At 29.3% G+C, this 21,998-nt stretch overlaps 1 protein-coding gene across 15 annotated transcripts in view; it reads right to left on the bottom strand.

Annotated features, from left to right (window-relative positions):
* Nucleotides 1-21,998, bottom strand: part of LOC107442885 (coiled-coil domain-containing protein AGAP005037) — a 301,042-nt gene that overhangs the window by 59,051 nt on the left and 219,993 nt on the right. For all 15 annotated transcript variants that reach the window (XM_071182301.1, XM_071182305.1, XM_071182308.1 and 12 more), the window contains 6 exons: nucleotides 15,225-15,429; nucleotides 13,109-13,150; nucleotides 11,848-12,046; nucleotides 10,496-10,640; nucleotides 3,797-3,908; nucleotides 1,561-1,659 (listed from right to left, as the gene is read on the bottom strand). In XM_071182301.1, the coding sequence (XP_071038402.1) occupies nucleotides 1,561-1,659; nucleotides 3,797-3,908; nucleotides 10,496-10,640; nucleotides 11,848-12,046; nucleotides 13,109-13,150; nucleotides 15,225-15,429 (802 nt within the window). The remainder of the gene's footprint in view (nucleotides 1-1,560; nucleotides 1,660-3,796; nucleotides 3,909-10,495; nucleotides 10,641-11,847; nucleotides 12,047-13,108; nucleotides 13,151-15,224; nucleotides 15,430-21,998) is intronic.

Below are 21,998 nucleotides of genomic sequence, written 5' to 3'. Positions count from 1 at the left end.
AATTATCAAATTATTATTAAAACAAAATTATTTATTATTATTTTGCTTTTTTACGAAAAACCACGTATAACACGCAGGGTTGCCGTAAGTAGGATCGCCAAATTTGGCGATTTATGCGAATTTTGGCCTGGTTGCGTTAATACGTAAGTACCGAAAAGTAGAAGGGAGTGCTAGGAAATAAAAATGATCAACATTTGATTATTATTTTGAGAATTATTAATTGCTAAACTTGTAGTAGAAAATATCACGTGGGTCAATCTACTGCCAGCTGAAATGTAACTACAAAGTTGAACTGAAACGGCCTTTTCATAAACTTCTTGTGATAATTATTTTTTTTTTTTTGAAATTCTTATTTGTTCTAAAGTGAAGGCAATTTTTAGTGCTTTTTTCGTAAATATATATATTTTTTTGATTTTCTTTTTGCTCTAAATGGTGATAATCCATTCTGAATGAAAATTTTATTTATCTTTCTCGATAATTTTATATTATAAGCTCGCGTTCAATTTGACGTCAAAAGTAACAAATTAATGAATAAATAATGTAAAAAAATAAGAGAGATTGTTGCTAAACGTAATTTTCAATATTTATTTCGAAATTTTAAAAAAAATATAAATGACTCTGAAAAATAACATTTTCAGTTTGAATGATATAGTATGTTATCGTTACTGATTAACAAATAAAATTATTAATTAATTACTTTTAAATTAGTTATAATTGTGCCACACACTCTGTATTCCCAAGCTTAATTTTTTCTCTAGTACAATTGATTAGTTTTCAAATCCAAGTAATAATTCCTTTCATTACGATTAACATAATAATAAAATGCTTCTACATAAAATTTTAATAAATGTTTACATAGAAACAAAATAATATTTTTGTTGCATCTGTTGCCATATCGATAAAAAAAAAAAACGAAGATGAGAGAGGGACAGTTGCGGGAGTTTGTGATCGGAGCAAGGGGGGTAAGCCCCCTAGATTATTTAAAAAAAGAAAAAAAAACTATTTTTTTGATTTGTAAGAAAATTACATTATAGATTTTAAAAATGGGCATGAAATTCTTAAAATATCTCAATAAATAAACAGTTCAAAAGAGTAACAAAAATATCCTTTATTTTATTCTTCGAACAAGAGTTTATAAAGTAAGTCTAATCAGACTTTATTCTCGAAATTTTAGATAAATAAGTAAATTCAAGTTAGTTTTTTGTTTACTGTGCTTAGCAGTGCTTATTAAGTTTGCTAAACATAATACTTTATATACTTCATAATTATGTTATTATTGCCCAATATTAGAAGAAAAAAACACACAATATATCTCATTACTATTAAATGTTTTATAATAGATATAATCAATTTAAATATTTTAATGAATCTTATAGTTCAGATAGATTATCTTATTTAAAAAAAAAACAGACAGTCAAAATATAAAATTATTAATTGAACATTTTTAACTGTCACTTAAGAATATATTTTTAATATTGATTTAAAAAATAAATCCGGAAAAACATTTTTTAGAGATTTTTAAAAGATACTGTATGATAGATGCAATAAAAATGTTGTTACCGGGTGGTATAAGAATTTCTTTAGGGCGCCTTTCTGGACTTGGAGGGCCAGCAGGAGCATACGTTAAATGTGCGCCCCATGGCAGGGTTTGAGCATAAGCTGAAAATATATTACAAATAAATCAAAATCTAAATAAAAGTTCTATTGTTTAATTTCTAAATATATAAAAACTGAAACATGATGGCTATGGGGATGGAGAGTTCGCCTTCCAATAAGGTGAACCGGGCTCAAATCCCAACGATGGCTGATCGATACGAATTACGCATCCGGCTTGCATCGTTCACAGTGCTGACGTACAATATCCTCAGTGGTAGACGGATCATGGGTTAGAGTCTCTTTGCCGTCAGGCTCACCGTGGGAGGTTTTCGTGGCCTTCCTTTCCATGCAATGCAAACGTGGGTTTGTTTCATCAAAAAGTCCTTCAAGAAGGCAAATTTCTCCCAATACTTGATCCAAGAGTTCAGTTGTCTTCTGGATTGGGTTCAAAATTACGAGGCTACGGAGTATTACTACGGAATATTAGTAGTCGTAAACTCAAAAAATTGGGTCAGCTGTTCAACGGTGGTTATAAAATAAAATAAATGAAAAGAAATCCACGGAAAGTTTTTAAACTTGGGTTTTTATATACAGGTCCTTTTCTAAAGACTGTGACTATTCATGCAATAAATTTTAGAACATTTTTTATTTAAAAAAAAATTTAATTATGTGCACAGTGCACTGCAAACAATTCCGAATCAAATTCCGGTAAAAGTCTTAGGTTGACGGTACTTTTCATCGTAAAATTCAATTTACCGGAACATGTTTCGAAATAAAAAATCTGATAAACCGTAATTTTTACTGTTATAATTACAGTAAAAAGACTAATTTGTTGTAATTAAATAAATATTACTTCAAAAATTTAAGCATAATATTAAACGGTAAAAATTTATTTTACTGTATTATGGATTTTACGAATAATGCACCTAGAGTGCCGGTTTTTTATCTTGTAAACTGATCTGGAATTTTTCGAGGTAAAAAGGTAGAATACGTAACAGGCATTTAAGCCCTGTCTCGCTAAGTTTTGTAAGATGTGCACAATGGGGAAAATATATCCTTTTTATTACACATTTGATAATGTAATATTAACATTTCACTTACTCATTCGACCAAATAAAAGTATAATTTTTATGATTTGATTAAAGAAAATTAGTTTCTTAATAATGATTTGATTTATATAATCATTTGATTGAAATGAAATCAGCTTCAACTTTACGACTCAGTATTATAAAGAAACATTTTCGAGTTGTACATTTTAAATATATAATAATATTTTCTTCTACATTCTTTAATTAAAAATTATAAGGTTAGGAAATCTTGACTATTATTTATAGGCAATCTGATGATGAAGCGAGATGATTTAAAGGGATGCTTTACCGAGAGAAAAACTCTTCATGGTGAAATATTTCCCCCCACACATAAGTAGTTTGAAATTAGGAAAAAAGGGAAAAGGGAAATCTTGTAAACCTACAGTAAACCATGAAGTTTCAAATGCTGAAAAAAAAATTATTTGTAAAATATCGAAGTACAATCAAATTATGACAGTGTTTTTTCGAATTACGTAGTGGTGTAATAAATATTGCAAATTTTTTTTTCGTTTTAATATTCTTCAAACATTTAACAGCATTTGAAACTTCAAGGTTTACTTTGCATTGAAAAAATTCAGAATAAAAGTACCGGTCATAAAGTACATTTTCCGTGAAATCCATTTACCGTAAAATATTATATCGTAAATTTTACAGTAACGTTTATTAATTAGTAATTTGAGTAACAGTGAGTGATTGTAATTTGAGTAACAAGTAGTGATTCAGTAATTTTGCGGTAATTATTACTGTAAAAATTACGGTACATCATATCAGGGTACATTATTACTGTAACGGTATATCATTATGCATAAAAAATTACGGAGCATCATTTTGTTTTGTAACTACGTTCCGGTAAAAATGGATTTTACGGTAAAAAGTACCGCCATCCTGAGAGACGGTACTTCGTACCGCATTTTAATCTGAATTTCTTTACAGTGTAGGTTTATCTTAACTTGCTGTTCTCTTAACTTTAAATTTTAATAGTATAACAATAGAGGTGAAGCATAATTCCCTATACCGCGCGGAATAGCTTCTGCCTTAGAACATCTGATATGAACGTTATAAAGCATCCCTGAGAGAATTAAAAATGTATGTTCATGCAATAATGTAATTACCAATAGGAGGTTTTGTTCTATCTGGCGGGGAATAGGGACCAGGAGGTAATGTTTGTGTTGCCAAGGGGCAATAGGCACTGAGACCGGCGGCTCCATAATATCCCGCGGCACCCTAAGGAAAAAATACATAAGTATATATATATACTAAAGCCAACAAATATATTATATGGAATGGTATTCAATCTAAGAAATCACAGTTGAAAAATAAATACGAAAAAAAAAATAAACGAATCTCCTTCAATAACTTTTAATTTAATGATTGGATCTAAACGTGCTAGGCTCATTGTTTATGTTTCAAGAGGGTACGTTAATTAATACGTTAATTAATTTGTTAAATATGTTAATTAATATGTGCAGACTATTCTTAAAATTACGAAATCAGACACAATAACGTACTAACTCTGAGTAAACATACTATTTTTTCAACAGGTTTGGATTTTTGACTTTCTGATAGGACGTAACCGCAACCTAGGAAATATGATCTCAATAGTTAGGTCAGGAGATTGGTCCAAATCCCCCCCCTTAATTTTAATTTCACTTTTTGCGTACTTCGCTATATCTTGAAATTTCTTCAACTAATTGAAAAAATTTTTGCACATAGTTATACGATTCGTTTATCCAAAGATGGTTCCAAGTAAAAAATAATTTTTAATAATTATTTATTATTATTCTATATAATAATAGTCGGAAAAATTTTGAATAGCAGTCCATACATACAAGATCTTACATTATTTTAAAGAATGTAATATTATAAGGCAAAACACTAAGTTTGAATAGTTTCTGTGAAATCAAATTTTAATGAAGCTTTATCTGTAAATGGTGATTTCTCAGAAACAATTCAACCGATCTTGTTCAAAAAAAAAATTTTTTTTTTTTGGTTTAATGAATACTTATCATTCATGAATGCATAATGGATTTGCTTATCAGCAAATTTTTACTTTTTTTCATGAGTCTTAATAAATCCAGAGAGAAATTGTGACATGTTTCACGTATGCCAAATGCGTTGAGAGTAATATGACTAGTTGAATGTTATGTTTGTATTTTAAGACATTTAATAATTTTTATCCATTAGCAGATAAGCAAAGCAAAACACAGGCTAAATCACTTTATCATTCTGGATTCAATAGTTAAAAAATAACAGTGAAAATAAACATTTTTGCTTCATATTAGCCACGATTGATCTTAATTTTTTATTTCACAAAATATCTAAAGTACATATTAATATGAAAACAGTCCCGCAGTGGACGGATCGTTAAGACACGGTTCCAAGCAGATCACCGAAGTCAAGCATCACTGGCTGCGGTGAGTGTGCGGGTGGGTGACCATTTGGATCAGTCTGCGTAGGGACCGAGGGTGTGCGATATTGGTCCTCGTTAAACTGTTCTACCGTAAAGTGCTCGACTTCGCATGCAGGTCGTCGGGCTACCGAAGCGGGGGAGCCATCCCCTCCGCAGAGGATCAAAATTGAGATGGCATGTGTTCTGATCATCCTTAGGGATGTTTCCCTGGACCCAGACCGTCGTCAATAGCCCATTGTGCAGCTGTAGTGTGACGTAAATGAACAACAACAACTATGAAAGCATACTTTAAATAATAATGGACCCAGTCTTTTGCAAAACTATAAAAACATGCAAATTACAATGACAAGAACTGTGATTTTTGTGCAATTTATGAATGACTGCAACTGTTATTTGTATAAATATCACATAAGCTTCTGATTTCTAATTGATCCAATCAGTTCTAATATCAGGTAGTACTGTCCCTGGCCCATTTATTAGATGCACTATTAGATTCTATATAAAATCTTAATTATAAGGTAATATGATATAGCTTTATTGATTTTACGTGACTGAAACCGGTTTGCACTAGTTTATGTTCGTGCATCCATTGGTTAAATTAGACGATATATAATATGAATTCGACGATTGGATAAATTAAGCTATGCATTACATAAATATAGAATATTTATTATATCAGGTATTATATTAGAATATTATAATAATTAGACCGAGTTATTAGACACACTGTAGTTTTTCAATAATTACATATCTTATACGAGTTTATATCCAATACTTTTATAGTATTGAGTTTTTATGTAATGGGTTTTTATTCAGGAGATTTTTCATATGCTTCCTATTTTTATTTATTTTTAACGAAATGCATTACAATGCTAACCAATTGATAGACGAAGGTGAACAAGTGCAAACCGGTTTCAGTCACGTAAAAACAATAAAGCTGTATAGTATAGCCTGATAATTAAAATTTTACATAGAATCTTAGAGTGCGTCTAATAATTTGGGCGGAGACTGTATGTCAAAATAACAATAAAACTTTATCTCGCTGTTTATCTATTTCAGCTCAAAGCCAGATTTTCATATGTAAAGAAAATATCATTCTAAAAAGAAAAGAGAAAGGGAAAGAAAAAGAGGTGCGAGATGAAAAAGAGAGTGATATTTAAGCTATTCTTTTGCCCCAATTAACGAAAAGAAACATTCATAGGTTCTGAATGAACCAATGTAAATGTTATATTCTATCTACTTGTCTATCTGATTATAATCTTACTAGGCTTTCTTTTTTCTGATAAAAAAGACCTTGACGTCGGCATCAGTGAAAACAAAACGCTAAGTATTGCTGCTATTCTTTGTTTTGAGAGTGTAAGTTATTGGCGAAAAAGACAATGGATATGAATTAGTATCGCTCCAAACAGCTGCGAGTAGCTATTTACAGCTGATTCTTTCTTCCGCTTGAGTGAATGAGTGAAAATATCGATTAAATATTTTTACATTTAAATATGTCACGCTGATATTAATTTAAGGTAAAATATAACTAAGTAAAAGACTTGACTGACTAAAGCAAAAGCATGATTTTGGGCAAAATATTTGAAATTTAGTTTATTGAAAATTTGGAATCCCTGTAATCTTAGCTCTCTAAAAATATTTTACTTTTGTCTGAACTTCGATTATTTACAAAGTTAAAGTAGTTTCTGTGTGAGGGGAAATTAATCAAATGAAATAAAAATTATAAAATATTAATAAGTTACCTAACTTCGATACGTGGGAAGTTGAATTTGTCTTTAGTTTGAAGAGCACCCTTAACAAGAGCTAACCGCAAATGATAAAATAAAATAAAACTTATCCAGTTATTAATTAGTGTAATGTCTTTAGATAAAGATATAAATAACAAATTATCGATATTTTACTTATATATGTAAATATTATTGTACTTCAATAAAAAGAAACTTATGAAAAAAATGCTAAAAAACGCGTTATTTTCGTAAATTGCTGAGAAAGTTAACATGAAAAAGTTAACATGAGAAAGTTGAATTCTTCTTTAGTCTAAAGTGTACCCTAACAAATACAATATTCACTGCAGAATAAAAAATAAATTGAAATCTATCCAGCTATTAATTAGTATAATGTCTCTATATCAAAATGTAAATAACAAATTACCGATACTTTATTTATTTTTATGCAAATATGTTTTATTTTTATGTTTTTAAATAAAACGAAACTAATGGAAAAAATGTTATAAAGCGAGCTACTTTTGTAAATTGTTGAGAAATTTAGCATGAGAAAGTTAATAAAAAGTTAACATAAGAAAATTGAATTCCTCTTTAGTTTGAAGAGTACCCTAAAAATTACAATATTTACTACAGATTATAAAACAAAGTAAAACCCATTCAGTTATTAATTCGTATAATGTCTCTAGATACGAATCTAAGTAACAAATTACCATTATTATATTTATTTTTATGTATATACAGTCGGATCTCTATATAACGAAGTAGCGAAATCTCGGTAATAAGTTCGTTCTATTGAAACTTCGATAAATAGAAAACCATCTTTTGAAATACTTAAACAACACAGAATGGGTTTTAAATTCATAAACACAAGTTTTAGTTAAAGTGTACACCTTTATCTTGCAAACTACTACCTACTATTTATTTTATACATTTTATCCATAAAAGAAGTCTGCATGGAAAGCAAAGAATAGAGCAAAACATTATTTAGTACTAGTACATGCTACATGCACTTTCAACCAAAAAAAGCTAAATTTATGTATAAAATTATAGCTGCATTAATTATAAAAGCAATTTTAAACATACATTACCACATGCGTTCTTAAGTTTAATTTCTTCGGAGAAAATCCTTTAATTTTGCCTGAATTTTTTGTTTGAAATGCAAACAAAATGGAAAAGAAATTATACTGGTTATTTAAAAGTTAAGTCGCTACGAAAAACAATTCAAGGTCATTTCCCCTATAAAATGCGCTAACAAGTTTAAATTGTTTTAAAATAATTTGGGAAATAGGGAAAGTGGATCTCAAAGAAAAGTTCATTAAATAGAAAATTCATTTCACAATTTTACGAAGAAATTTCCGAAAAGTTCTTGGTTCCACGAAAAAAAATCGCAAAATAGAGAAATTCGCAAAATGGAAGTTCTTTAAATAGAAGTCGGACTGTATTATTGTTTTTTAATAAGAAGAAACAAATGGAAAAAACAGTAAAAAGCGCGTTACTTCCACTAATTACAGAGAAAGTAAACACCCAATTACAGCAGAACAATTCAATTAAGGTAAACTGAAATGAAACGGAAACATCACCGATAAATGAATAAATTTCGATTAGTAATCCAGGTAAGTGGCAACCCGCTGATCACAAACATTTCCTGGAGTGACGAAACCGGATGCCAGAAAAATGGAATTGTATTACTTTCTCGAACATAAAGAGAATATTCAACCGCGTAGCAAGCGATTACGAGGTTCCACTTCAAGAATTCTAACTTCGCCATAAATGATGACTTCTGCAACGAAGAATGGAACATCCCTTAATTACGTAGAAAATAGTGCTTTGGTACGTGTATCCGTTGCACGCTATATTCCGATTGAATTTGAAGAGGTAAACATGTAAATGACTGAAAGTTAAAAGAGACAATACAGCATTTTGGCACTTAAGGTTGCTTTTTTTTCTTTAATTACGACTTGAAAAATTCTACTTTTCAATTTCGTATTAAAAAAAAAATTAGTTTTTACAATTTAAACAAAATAATTTATAGATGTGAAATGTATGAAGCATAAAATTACGGCTGTTGTATTTTCTTTCATTAAGGCAAACAAAAACTCAATATTAATATTTACTAAATAGATATCTCAAAATTAGCTTTCATAATATACTTAAAACATATGATAGAAGTAAAATACATATGACTCACAGTTTAATCAGACTTACAACATTTTGATATTTAAGTTTTTTTTAATGTTAAGGCACATAAAAACTCAAATTAATATTTTCTGTAAGAAAACATGCCTAAATTAGCTTCTTTATTTTAAATTTTAGTAAAATATTTGCTAGATGTAAAATATATATCACTAAAAGTTTAGAGAAACATCAAGCATTTTAATAATTCCCGTTGTTGTTTCTACCTAATATTAAATTGTAAAAAATACTAACATCACTTCTTTTTAACAACTTGTTAAATTTAGTTTTTATAATTTGAGAAATATATTTTGTAGACATAAAAGAAACTGATGATAAATATTAACGAAATAAGTTGAGTTCTATTCGTTTCATTTAAAAAAAAATATGTATATAATCTGTAAAAAAAGAAAAAAAAAGGTTATATAATAGTAATATAAAGATTATTTAGTATTAAAAATAAGCATGTACATAATTAATATAGTAAATAAAGATTATTATTTATATAATTATATGACACTAAATTTAGCCTTCAAATTATTATGCCATGATTTAAAACAGTTTGAATCAGTTTTAGGTAAAGTGAAATTTCTTACAGTACGTGTACTCATATTTATTACTTTTTCACTGTTATGGGTTTATTTCTCAATTTCTTTGCTTTTTTTTTCTGGATCTACTGACAATTCACATTTTTAATGCACATTAGAACTAATTTATGACTTTATTAAAAAACATTTTGTTTAAGAAAAAAGCATATTTTTAATAATGTATTTGTATTAAATCGTTCAAACAATTGTTATTTCGTCAATCTTAAATAATCTTTTGCACGATAACTACAGATGTACTTAGTACTTAGTTTGTACTTAGGATTTACTTAGAATGTACTTGTTAGGATGTACTTAGTACTTATTCAAATGTACTTAGTTTGCCTCAACATTAGAAATTGAACAAATTATTTTATTTAAATTGGTGGTAAAAAACAAAAAACAAATTAAATTGGTGGCAAAAAAACCAAAAAATTTAAATTGGTGGCAACTATAAAACAATTTTTTTACACTCATGCTTAAAATTCATTCGGTTAAATTTATTTTTCAGTTTTTTATTTCTTACTAAATGTGTGGAAATAACTAGGAATTTAAATACCAGAATTTCGTCTAACCGTTACCTTATGAACGGAAACCGTTACCATATGAATGGTTTAAACACCTTTCATATAATAATGGTTAAATTAATTAATGGTTAAATAAAGAATATTTCGGTTTTCTTACTAGAATTATGGTTTGTCTTACCAGAAGTATCTTTACCTTACAGTTCAGCAATTTTACCAGAATTTTTTTCTTTGTGTATATTTGACCATCAGAAACATCAATTCATATATATTTAAATTTAAAAAAAATAATAAATTCCATATTTCAAATTTAAGAAACAATAATTCATAAACCCCAACAATAGGGGACAATAATTTTTATACTTTAAAATAAAGAGACAGATAGAGAAAAATGTACCTTCGCTCTATGTATGTGCTGATTCTGATACTCGGAATCGAACTCGGGCTCGGAGAAGTAGCTCAGCTCACCTTCCCAGGTACTGTACACTTCTCCATTAGGTTCCTGTTCATAGATTCGAAGTACTGATCGATCCCGTATATCCCTTAAATATAAAATACACCATATGTTTATAAAATTTCAAATAAATATTTTTAAATGATTAATTTTACCTCAGATTAACTTAAATACAAATAGTTATTAACATTAAACAATGCTTTGAAAAAATTAATAAAAATTTTTATGAGCGGCAAAAGTTTATAAAGATAATTTCGATAATTTGTAGTACAAAACTAATTGTGTTAAATATTAAAACATATCAGTCTGCGTTATAAAGCATTTCAATAAAATTCGAAGTGCTAGCTGTTGCTTTATGCGATCAGCTTTTTAATGCCCACAACACCTTTTACCTACTTTTTGAAATGATAGAAAGACAGCATATAAAATACAGACTTAAAAAAGTAATTTTAATGCTTCAAGAGAACATTTTTTAAAAACTCTTTGGGTAAAAAAGTAATAGACCCCCATTTCCATGTAGTTAAGAAGATGTTTCTCTTTATTATGCTGCCATCTAGTGGTAATTCTGGAAACTTCTAATGCACTTATCAGGTATGGATTATGTCTCCAAAAAGCCGGTACTTTATACCGTTATTTGATCTAGAATTTTTTACAACATTTCTCCATCATATAATATTAATTTATTTCAAAACATTTATGCTTTGGTGAAAAAACGGAAGTAACCTAACTAACATAATACCATTTTATATGAGTTGTGGTGGCTCAGGGGATAGAGTGTTCTCATCCCAATGAGGTGAACAGGGTTCGAATCTTAGCGATGGCTGGTCGATACGAAATCCACAACCCACTCGCAGCGACCACAGTGCTCATGTAAGGTATCTTCAGTGGTAGACGGATCATGGGTTAGAGTCCCCTTGCGGCCAGGCTAACCGTGTGAGGCTTTCGTGGTCTTCCTTTACAGGTAACGTAAATATGGGTTAGTTTCCTCAAAAAGTCCTACACGAAGACAAATTTCTCCTCTTTGTTGATTCAGGAGTTCCCTTGTCTTCTGAATTGTGCTCAAAACTATAAGACTACGGAGTTGAAAACTAGTAGTTGGAAATCCGAAAATAGTGTCGGCTATTCAACAACAGTTATAAAATAAAATAAAATAAAATAAAATACCTTTTTATTTCTGATCAGAATCAAATCATTGCAAAAAAATTAAACATGATGCAAAAGCATTTTCAAGAAAAGTAATTTACGAGGTAGGTAAAAGAGGTTATGATGTTGGTAAAAGAGGTTTCAAGACTTACCCTAAATCTTCTAGCTCGTAGAACATGTCTTTTGCGGGGTCATGGATGTATATGCGTATATGGGGGGAGTCCAGGTACTCCATGGTTAACTGCTTAGGAAAGGAACGCACAAACAAGGCTTTTACTGTATCTAATGTGGTGATCTCGTTCGGCAGGAGGGCACGTTTTGTTTCGCTGCGATACTGAAGGAACACTAAACCTGTAAAAAAACAATCATAAGTGTTCAAAAATGTATAATAAATTGTTTTTTTTTATAATATGAATTCAAAATGTGTGACATATAAATTGTACTCTTTAAGCCATTAGGCGCCAAAGTTCCTTGCTGTGGGAGCCTCTTTTTTTTCTTGTTTCCCCTTCTTAGATTTATTTAACCGTTTTTTTTACCAATTTTTTTAAAGAAAAAAAAATGCAAAAGAAATCAGCATACTTCTTCATTTTATTAAGAAATACAAGAAACTAAAACAAAAGATAATACGCAAGTTGAAATTCGAATTTTTTTATGCGTAAAAAACATTTAATATCTAGGGCGAATGAAAAAAAGTTAAATAGTCTTTGTATGATAGTTTCTAAAACATGGGACAACACAAATTGATACTTTCCAGAAACCAGTGAAGTGATGCGCCTTTTTTTTACTCTTTTTTTTCTATGTAAATTCAGCAACCATCGTACATACAATCGCACAAGAAACGTGTGCAGTCTCACAATCCAACAGTAAAACTCTCAAACGAAACTTGGCAAAAATTCCATCATATCAGATAACTTTTTTTTGCTTCCATTTTTTTTTCTTCATTTTTTTCTAAAATGAATCCAAAGTGTTTACGCAATAACAGTAATAATGCTTGATAGCAACCGATAACTATCAGTTGCTGTCTATTACGTAATATAAATCTATTTTTTTTCGGAGAAAAATTAAAAAAAATTTATATAGAGAAAAAAAAATCTGTCGAAAATACCGTATTGTATAATAATGACGTATCGAGTTCAATAAGTCCCAGAAGTCTGGTTAATAAAACCCATTTAAACCATCATAGCGTTTCGTAAAAAGTTACCGTGATTTTTGGTCCTCCCATAGAGTCAGAAATACTGTAAGTTTTATCAAATTCTGGTAGTTTTGACCATGCTTTTTTCAGTGTAAACATATATGAGTAAACTAGAATGACCATATTTGATAGATAAATTTGCTTAAGTGTCTAAAATTTGCCATTGTTTAAAATTAATCATAAAACTTTAATTGAATTATTTACAAACAGTCATGACTTACCTAAAGTTAAATTTTCGTGCCTAAGCTGCGGCGAGACTGGACCTGAAAATAAAGTACGGAAGATTCAATAACACATCCAAAAATTCAATCGCAAGATGCAAATTTAATAACTTAAATAGCAATTAATAAATATTTTTACATTATTTTATATTTCTTCATCCCTGCTTTTGAACAGTCAATTCAAAAGGAAGTTCCATATCTTAATTTTCATTAGAGAGTCAAAATTAAGATTTCCGAAAAATTAATGATACTGTAATATTTATTTAGTATCTAGTCATTTGCGATCTTGCAGTCCTTTGCTTTCTATTTGCTTTTTTGTATCACATCACAAGTAAGTTTCGTTCTTTGTAACTCAAAATGAATTATGTACATCATATAAACATTTTCACACAAATTTCCTCAGCTGAAATTTAAGCTTTAGAAAACGGTATAAAATGCTTTTAATATCTGTTTTTGTCAGATGTGAATAAAATCTTATATAAAGCTCACAATTCTTTCGCTTTATGTATCAGATAAAAATAAATAATTTACTGAAAAGTTAACCCATTTTTTTGATAAAAAATATGAAAAAGAATAACTTAAATAAAGATAACTTAAATAATGCTAATATTTATAAATAAAAATATTTCAAATAACTTGTCATTTTAATTTGTGATTTCATAATGTTATTTGTTATTTGTTAAACGCTTATGCTTCAAAAAATTCGTTCAAATGAAAAATGTCAAAGTTAATAAATACGAAGAGATTATTAAATGATATGGGATAAGTGAAATTAATTTGATTGAGAAGCCGTAACCATCATAAATGTTGTGCAACATGTACTGGATATACTATATATGCCAAATAGTTTTAATTTTAGTTAAAAAAATCTGAGCAAAAGATTTTGGGGTTGGAAAAAAAACATCAGCAGCTAAAAATGCATATTAAAGAAAATAGACACAATTCAAAATGCGTATCTAAGAAAAAAACATAGTTCAAAATGCTTATCTAAGAAAATGAACACAGCTCAAAATGCTTATCTAAGAAAATGGACACAGTTCAAAATGTGTATCTAAGAAAATGGACATAGTTCAAAATGCTTATCTAAGAAAATAAACATAGTTCAAAATGTGTATCTAAGAAAATGAACATAGTTCAAAATGCTTATCTAAGAAAATGGACACAGCTCAAAATGCGTATTTAAAAAAATGAACATAGTTCAAAATGTGTATCTAAGAAAATAAACACAGTTCAAAAGGAGTATTTAAGAAAATTGACAAAGCTCAAAATTAATATTTAAGAAAATAAACGTGACTAAAAATGCGTATTTAAGAAATATAGTAATACCAAAAATTTGGTCAAAATATATAGGTAAAATAATATAGGTCAAAAAATAATAAAAATATATAGGTCAAAAGTCGCATTTTGTGCAAACAGTAAAAAATGTCACTTTTCAATATTTAACTCATATTTGACAACTAAACGAAGAATTTCGTTCTTACTTTCCCTTACTTATTTAAACACTAAGCATAATTATTACTGGGGCATAGTCACCGCCTTCGATAACTGAAAGCCTCCACACGGTTTTTTATAGGTAGTCCGATCAGACCACTATGAAGGATTTCCACTTTCCGATCGAGTCATTTAATACAAAATCTACTTAAAATAAGAAAGTGGTAGCAAATATATGACTAAAAATTTGCTTTATTTATGAATATTATTGGTTTGCCTTATTCACTTGTCAACCATTACAGATTCAATTCTCAAATATATATGATAAATTTCTCTCAATTACTTTTATAAAAGGTTTTGGGTTCATGCGCACAACTGGTTCACTTTTTAAATAGTCTGCGCGGACTACTTATAAAAGACTGTGTGAAGGCTTTTTGATGTAGGAGGTGATGGCATAGTCCTGGACTTCGGGGTTTGGGTGGCTGAGTATTGCAAATCTAACCCTTCAAGCGGTATGTTCGCTTTCAGAAAACTAAATGATATAGTATTCCTACAACGTAAATTTGATTGTATCATTTTAAATCTATAGGTCCAGTGACAACCTTATAAAAGTCAATGAAAAAAAAAACTTTCTATTTTTTTAATCTTAAAATCTAAAAATAATAAGAATTAATTAATTTCTTACCCATAAGATGTCTATCAGGCAGGTGAGGTGGAGGTTTGCCTCCACGTCCTACAGGTGGGGGGAAAGAAGCTATACGAGGAGCTTTTGGAGCTCTAATGGTTCTATAGCCCGTCGCCGATGTCTCCACTTCCGACATGATGCCCGGATCTTCATCGTATGGGCCCATAGGAGGGGTGTACAGAAGGTGGCGCCCTGGCATCGCATTCTAAATAATAAACAAATAAAAGTATTAAAGCTTATTCGATTGCTGCTGATTTTTCTGTGACTATCACTAAATTATAAAATGAATATTATTCACTTCTGAAAATCTAAATAATTTTTTTTATCAGACTCTATAACGCATTAATAATATAATGAGTTTTTTTTATATCTTGAAGAAAACAGGTTGTGATTTTTTTAAAACCTATATGCCAATTAAAAGTAACGTATAATAGAGGAACAATATTAAAGAGGGCATATAATACATTATAAAAAATATTCATGTATCTTAACAACAAAAATGGGGCAAACTACTTTACACTTTTAAGTGTTTTCCTACACCAATAATGTTTCTTTACACTACTTTTAGTAAACTAGACGATACTATTCTTTTTTATATATTTAGTAGCACTAAAATTTGTACTGACAATAGGAAAAGATATACCCCAGTAATAAAGTCAGCAAAGTTACTTCTACCTTACAATATAAAGTATAAGAATCACTAATTAACTTGTAAATCACACATACAGGTAGCACAGAGAGAATATTAAGACGAACTCATCTCCGTAGCCTAATAATTTCCAACCCGTTCAAGAAGACAAGGGAATTCCTGGATCAAGTATTGCCGTCGTGGTGAACTTTTTTGATGGAACTAACCTGCATGTGCGTTACTTAGAGAATAAAACAATTAAGAGACCCCCACGGTTACCCTGACGTCATGGGGACTCTAATCCATGATCCGTCTAACACTGAGGATATTTTACGTCCGTACTGTGGATGGTGCGAGTCTGGTGCGGAATTCGTATCGATCAGTCATCGCTGGGATTCGAATCCGTATCACCTTATTGGGTGCTCTATCTTCTGTTCGTTTTGGTTGATATATACCAGCGTCGATTACTTCCATTAACTCACACCAGTTTCTATTCAAATGTAAATAATCTAAAGAATTTGGAGTCGCGGTGGCTCAGGAGATAGAACGGTCACCTCTCAATGAGGTGATCCTGGTTCGAGTCCAGTGATAGCTGGTTGATTTGAATTCCGCACTCGGCTCGCACCGACCACAGTGCTGACATAAAAATATCCTCAGTGCTAGACGGATCATGGATTACAGTCCCATTGCCGTCAAGCTAACCGTCGATGGTTTTCGTGGTTTTGCTCACCATGTACCGCAAATGTGGGTGAGTTGCACCAAAAAGTATTCCGTGAAGTTAAATTTCTCTCTAATACTCGGGCCAGGAGTTCTCTTGTCTTCTGGATTAGGTTCTAAGTTACAAGGCTACGGAGTTGAACAATAGTAGCCGTAAAACCTAAATTAGGTAGGCTGTTTTCACGACGGTTATAAAACTAAATCAAAATCTACATGCGTGACTCAAAGCTCTCCAAAATCACCCTTTTTGGAAGTAAAATGTATTCGTATTTAGAGTGAGTGACCGAGAGTTTGGTGTAAGCTTTTTATATTATAAGTGTTTACATTTAAATTGCACTATTAACACTGTATATGGAAGTCGATTTTTTGCATCAGATATTACAACAGTTTATACTGTTCATGAATAAAAATTAAACAATTACTTCATAAATTAATTAATTATAACTAATGTAACAGCCCTTAACCTTTATCCGCCAACGACCACATTTGTATTACATTTGTATCGACCACATTTGTACTACATTTATATTGTACCACATTTGTATTACATTTGAGTCGATCACATTTGTACTACATTTATGTTGTACCACATTTGTATTACAGTTGTGTCGACCACATTTGCACTATATTTATATTGTACCACATTTATATTACATTTGGGTCGACCACATTTGTATTACATTTATATTGTACCACACTTGTATTACATTTGTGTCGACCACATTTCTACTGCATTTATATTGTACCACATTTGTATTACATTTGTGTCGACTACATTTGTACTACATTCATATTGTACCACATTTGTATTACATTTGCGTCGACCACATTTGTACTACATTTATATTGTACCGCATTTGTAGTACATTTGTGTCGACCACATTTGCATTACATTTATATTGAACCACATTTGCATTACATTTGCGTGGACCACATTTGTACTACATTTATATTGTACCACATTTGTAATACATTTGTGTCGACACCATTTGTACTACATTTATATTGTACCACATTTGTATTACATTTGCGTCGACCACATTTGTACTACATTTATATTGTACCACATTTGTATTACATTTGTGTCGACCCCATTTGTACTACATTTATATTGTACCACATTTGTATTTTATTTGCGTCGACCACATTTGTACTACATTTATATTGTACCTCATTTGTATTACATTTGTGTCGACCACATTTGTATTACATTTACATTGTACCACATTTGTGTCGACCCCATTTGTACTACATTTATATTGTACCACATTTGTATTTTATTTGCATCGACCACATTTGTACTACATTTATATAGTACCACATTTGTATCGACCTCATTTGTACTACTTTTATATTGTGCAGCATTTGTATCAAAAATTTCACGATAAACTTCAAATTTTTTGCCCTAAAAGTTCATTTGTTTGTCTCATCAGTTCAGTTTTAAAAAATCAGGCTATTTATAAAAATTGTTTACAGAATCAGACTACTTTCAGAAAGGACTGATGACAAACTAACTAAGCCTAATTTGCCTTATAGTAAAATAAAGGCATATGTTATTGTAAAAGAATTGTAAAATATACTAATTTTAATTTCATAATTACTTTGCTTAGAACAGTTCCAGAATACAATTTTATCAGTTTCCAGAATAATTTTATTGAGGGAGCACTGAACAGCTCATAATAGTTTGAGATAGATTGAAATGGAGTAATAAATAGTACCTTTGCATGAAGAAATATATTCCTTGTACTAATATTTAATTAAAATTTTCAATCGAGTCCAAGATTTCCTTAATCAAATAATTTTTAATTAGGGTTAGGAAACGAAAACATGGAGAGTAAATACTGATGAAAGAGCCGAATCGATAAATGTGAAACTACAAAACTCCATCCTACAAGATTTATAATTGATTTTTCTGAAAATAATTAATATTTATATGAATTATTAAGAATTTGGCGATTTAAATTTTTTATTGAATTTCTTTTACATATATTGACTGAAGTTTAAAAATTTTCAAATTTTGAATCCTACCAGTCAATGTTATATCCTTGAACTATATCCCTAAGAACTTTGAACTATCAAAATTTACGATTTTTATTAGCGTAATTAAATTTAAAGATACTAGATCAAAAATCCAAATTTTTCGATTCGTCGAATCGATTTCTTTAGAATCCACATTTACATTAATAGAAAATAATATGTTCTAAACTCTCAAGAATAACTTTACGGAAATTTAAAAAATCAGAAGAAATGTGAATGAAATATATTTTTTAATCAGTAAACATCGGGAATTTCATAACTACTACGAACCCTACAGTGTATCACAGTAATAAAAAAAATTCAGTACAATTTTTATTAATGTAAGCCAATATTGTTTATATTATCAACGCTATCTATTCAGTTATATAGCAACGCTTATTTTTATAGATAATATCCCAATAGACTTTTTCATGTCATTTCTATCTTCCAATTAAATATAATTCCTATTTTGTCTATCAAAAAATATTATTTTCATATTTCCATTCAAAGTTATTAAAGTGTATTTTTAAAAATAAACATTCATAAAAAGCCTATAAACCAATACAATTATCTAAAAAATAAAATTATTCATTTATTTTAAATTTGATTTCTTCATCTTTATTAGCACTATATTTGATTTTAATATTTTTCTGAAATACTATTCCCGTGAAGAATTGTTTTTATAAGTAAACGAAATGTTGTTTTCTCTTACCACATGTAACTCACGCTAAAAGATTCCTATTAAATAGTTATATTTAAATTGCTGTTAGCTAATCTTTACTAATTTCAGGAGTCAAAATAATAGTATTTAAAAATAATTATTTTTTGAACGAGCAGGAAAAATAAATAAGTATTTTTTTCTATACTTACGCATTGCTTAAAGTGAGTAAATTACGAAAAATGATGAAAATATGTTGAAAGTGAGAGTTGGCAAATCATAAAGAAGATGAAAGTGATCTAAGCTTAAAAAAGATTACATAATTACGAAAGAAAATTTTACCCGAGATAGAAAATATTTAATTTTCCTGAATTGGGCGAAAACTTTCATTTCTTTTTTGGAGAGGGTATTGAAATGCAGACTTTATTTTTTTAAAAGTATAAACATGAAACAAAATTCAGTTTTCAAGTTTGAAAATAGAATCTTTTTGGAGGTTAAAAAAATTATAAATGAAGTATAATATAAAGGTTTCCCAGAATAAATGAGAAACCCTTAACTTTCATTTACAAATAAGCACAGTTTCAATTGTCAATTGAACCTTTAGATTAGTTTACTATGTAAATTCCAGTTCAGATTAAAAATGTCATACCAAATTCAGACGTTTTCATATTAACTCCATAATTAAAAAAAAATTAATAATAAAATTTACACATTAAATCCCAAAAAAATGAAACCCTTTCTAAAACCCTACATCTTTTTCAATTTAACTAATAAATAATATCGAAAATACGATGTATGAACTATATTGATGTATGTATTTGTATATAACAATATGGATAAGGATAAATGAATATAGATGTATGGATATGTTTATATGGATATAAATAAGAATAAATGAATGTAGATGTATGGATATGAATAAATGAATACGGAAAAGGGTAAATGGATATGGATAAATGGATATGGATAAATGGATATGGATAAATGGATATGGATAAATGGATAAATGGAAATAGATGTATTGATGTGTACATATGGATATGGATAAGGATAAAGAGTTATAGATGTATGGATATGAATGTGTGGATATGTATGTATGGATTTGGTTGCATGGATATGGATATATGAATGTATGAATACGGACACATGAATATGGATATATGAACATGGATATGGTTATATGGATTATTTATGGAATGTTGATAGTGACAACTGTAAAGGTTGAAAAAAAAGAGTGCCAATTTTTTATGGAGCTGGAATTATAAATTCCTAATAAGATTTTTCACCATACAATTTTTTAAATAAACTTCTACATCCTTTGTACCAGAGTTGATAAATGTTTTTTTTAAATTTTTTTAACAACAAATATAACTTTATTGGGAACAAAAACAAACGCATAAATACAAAGAATATATATTCGTCGTCTAGAGAAAAATCATGTCTAGGCGACAGAGAAAGGTAATACAAAAAATTTAAAATAGAAATTTAAAAAAAAAGGGGGGGATATTACATTCATAAATTATTTTGCTCATCATAAGACATCATATATTTTTGAACACTGTAATAATAGAAAAAAAATACATGAAACTATATAAAAATTCAAATCCTTAATTTCTCATAGTTTTTCATGGTTCTCGCAAAACATTTTTCTGAAAACTCTGTATCCTCGATACTGTTTCTGGACGAAATAGTTAGTGAAAATAGATATATCACTTTATTTTTACTTTATGTTCACCATCTTTGGTATCAAAAGAAATAAATAAGAAGGGTAAATACAGCTGTCAAAGAAAAGAACTGATTCTTTCATCGGGAAGCACTGTACCGACTAACGGACCCACCGTCTGTTACAAAGAAAGACAGAGCATTACCAGTACAAAAAGTAATATATCGATAAGTTAGGAGACGGTATTTTCGTCGATATCTTCGATCCAGTTACTGTTGGCACAAAAATCTAAAGAGAAAACTAGCTATTTTTATCTCTTTATATGTTTTTAAAGAAGAGATAGCTTAAAGATACCCGATATAAAAAAATTATTAGGAAAAATTTTCGCCAGGTTCCAGACATATGCCTAATACACATGTTTCACATAATACGCGATGGAGATTAATTAAAGAGCATAGTGGAAAAAGATATTAAGTGACACTTTAAAAAAATATGACTTCTGAGGGAAAGATCACATTTTAGTGTTATTTTACTTAAAAATATTAATTAATTTTTTCAAATCTAAGTTTCACAAATTTCACTAGAAGATTCTAAGTGACAATCTTTACGCTTTTAAACACTGAAAAGAGATTCTAAGTACATTTAGCAACAAACAATCGACGAGTAACTTTAGAAATTTGCAACTTGGAAAAACGAATTTAAACATCAAAAATGCGAACGTTAAGACTTGAGAAATTTCGACGAAATTTCTTAATAATATTTCTATACTCCGTTGCAAGTTAAGAAATAAGAAAAGATCTTTGCGGTATAGGATTTAAATAATCATCCACGACTCCATATAGTTCCGTTTTACTTCGTTGTCCAATTTTACAAATATGCTTTTGAAACAATATAAGAGCTTTTAAAAGTTAAACAAGTCAGGGAGAAATTCAATTCATGCTATAAATCACAAAATTATTAAAAATAGGTGATAATTTCGTAGTTCTAGACTTGGCGACATATTTCGACAGTTTAAGGCCTGAAATCTTTAATCTGTCTCCTATCTGTGAGCAAGGAATTCTTCTTGATGCTCATCATATATATATATATATA

Source organism: Parasteatoda tepidariorum, chromosome 6 (genome assembly GCF_043381705.1).
Source record: "Parasteatoda tepidariorum isolate YZ-2023 chromosome 6, CAS_Ptep_4.0, whole genome shotgun sequence".
In the NCBI taxonomy this organism is placed as follows: domain Eukaryota; kingdom Metazoa; phylum Arthropoda; class Arachnida; order Araneae; family Theridiidae; genus Parasteatoda; species Parasteatoda tepidariorum.
The sequence above is the reverse complement of the archived record's forward strand: the minus strand, read 5'-3'. Positions and strand labels throughout refer to the sequence as shown.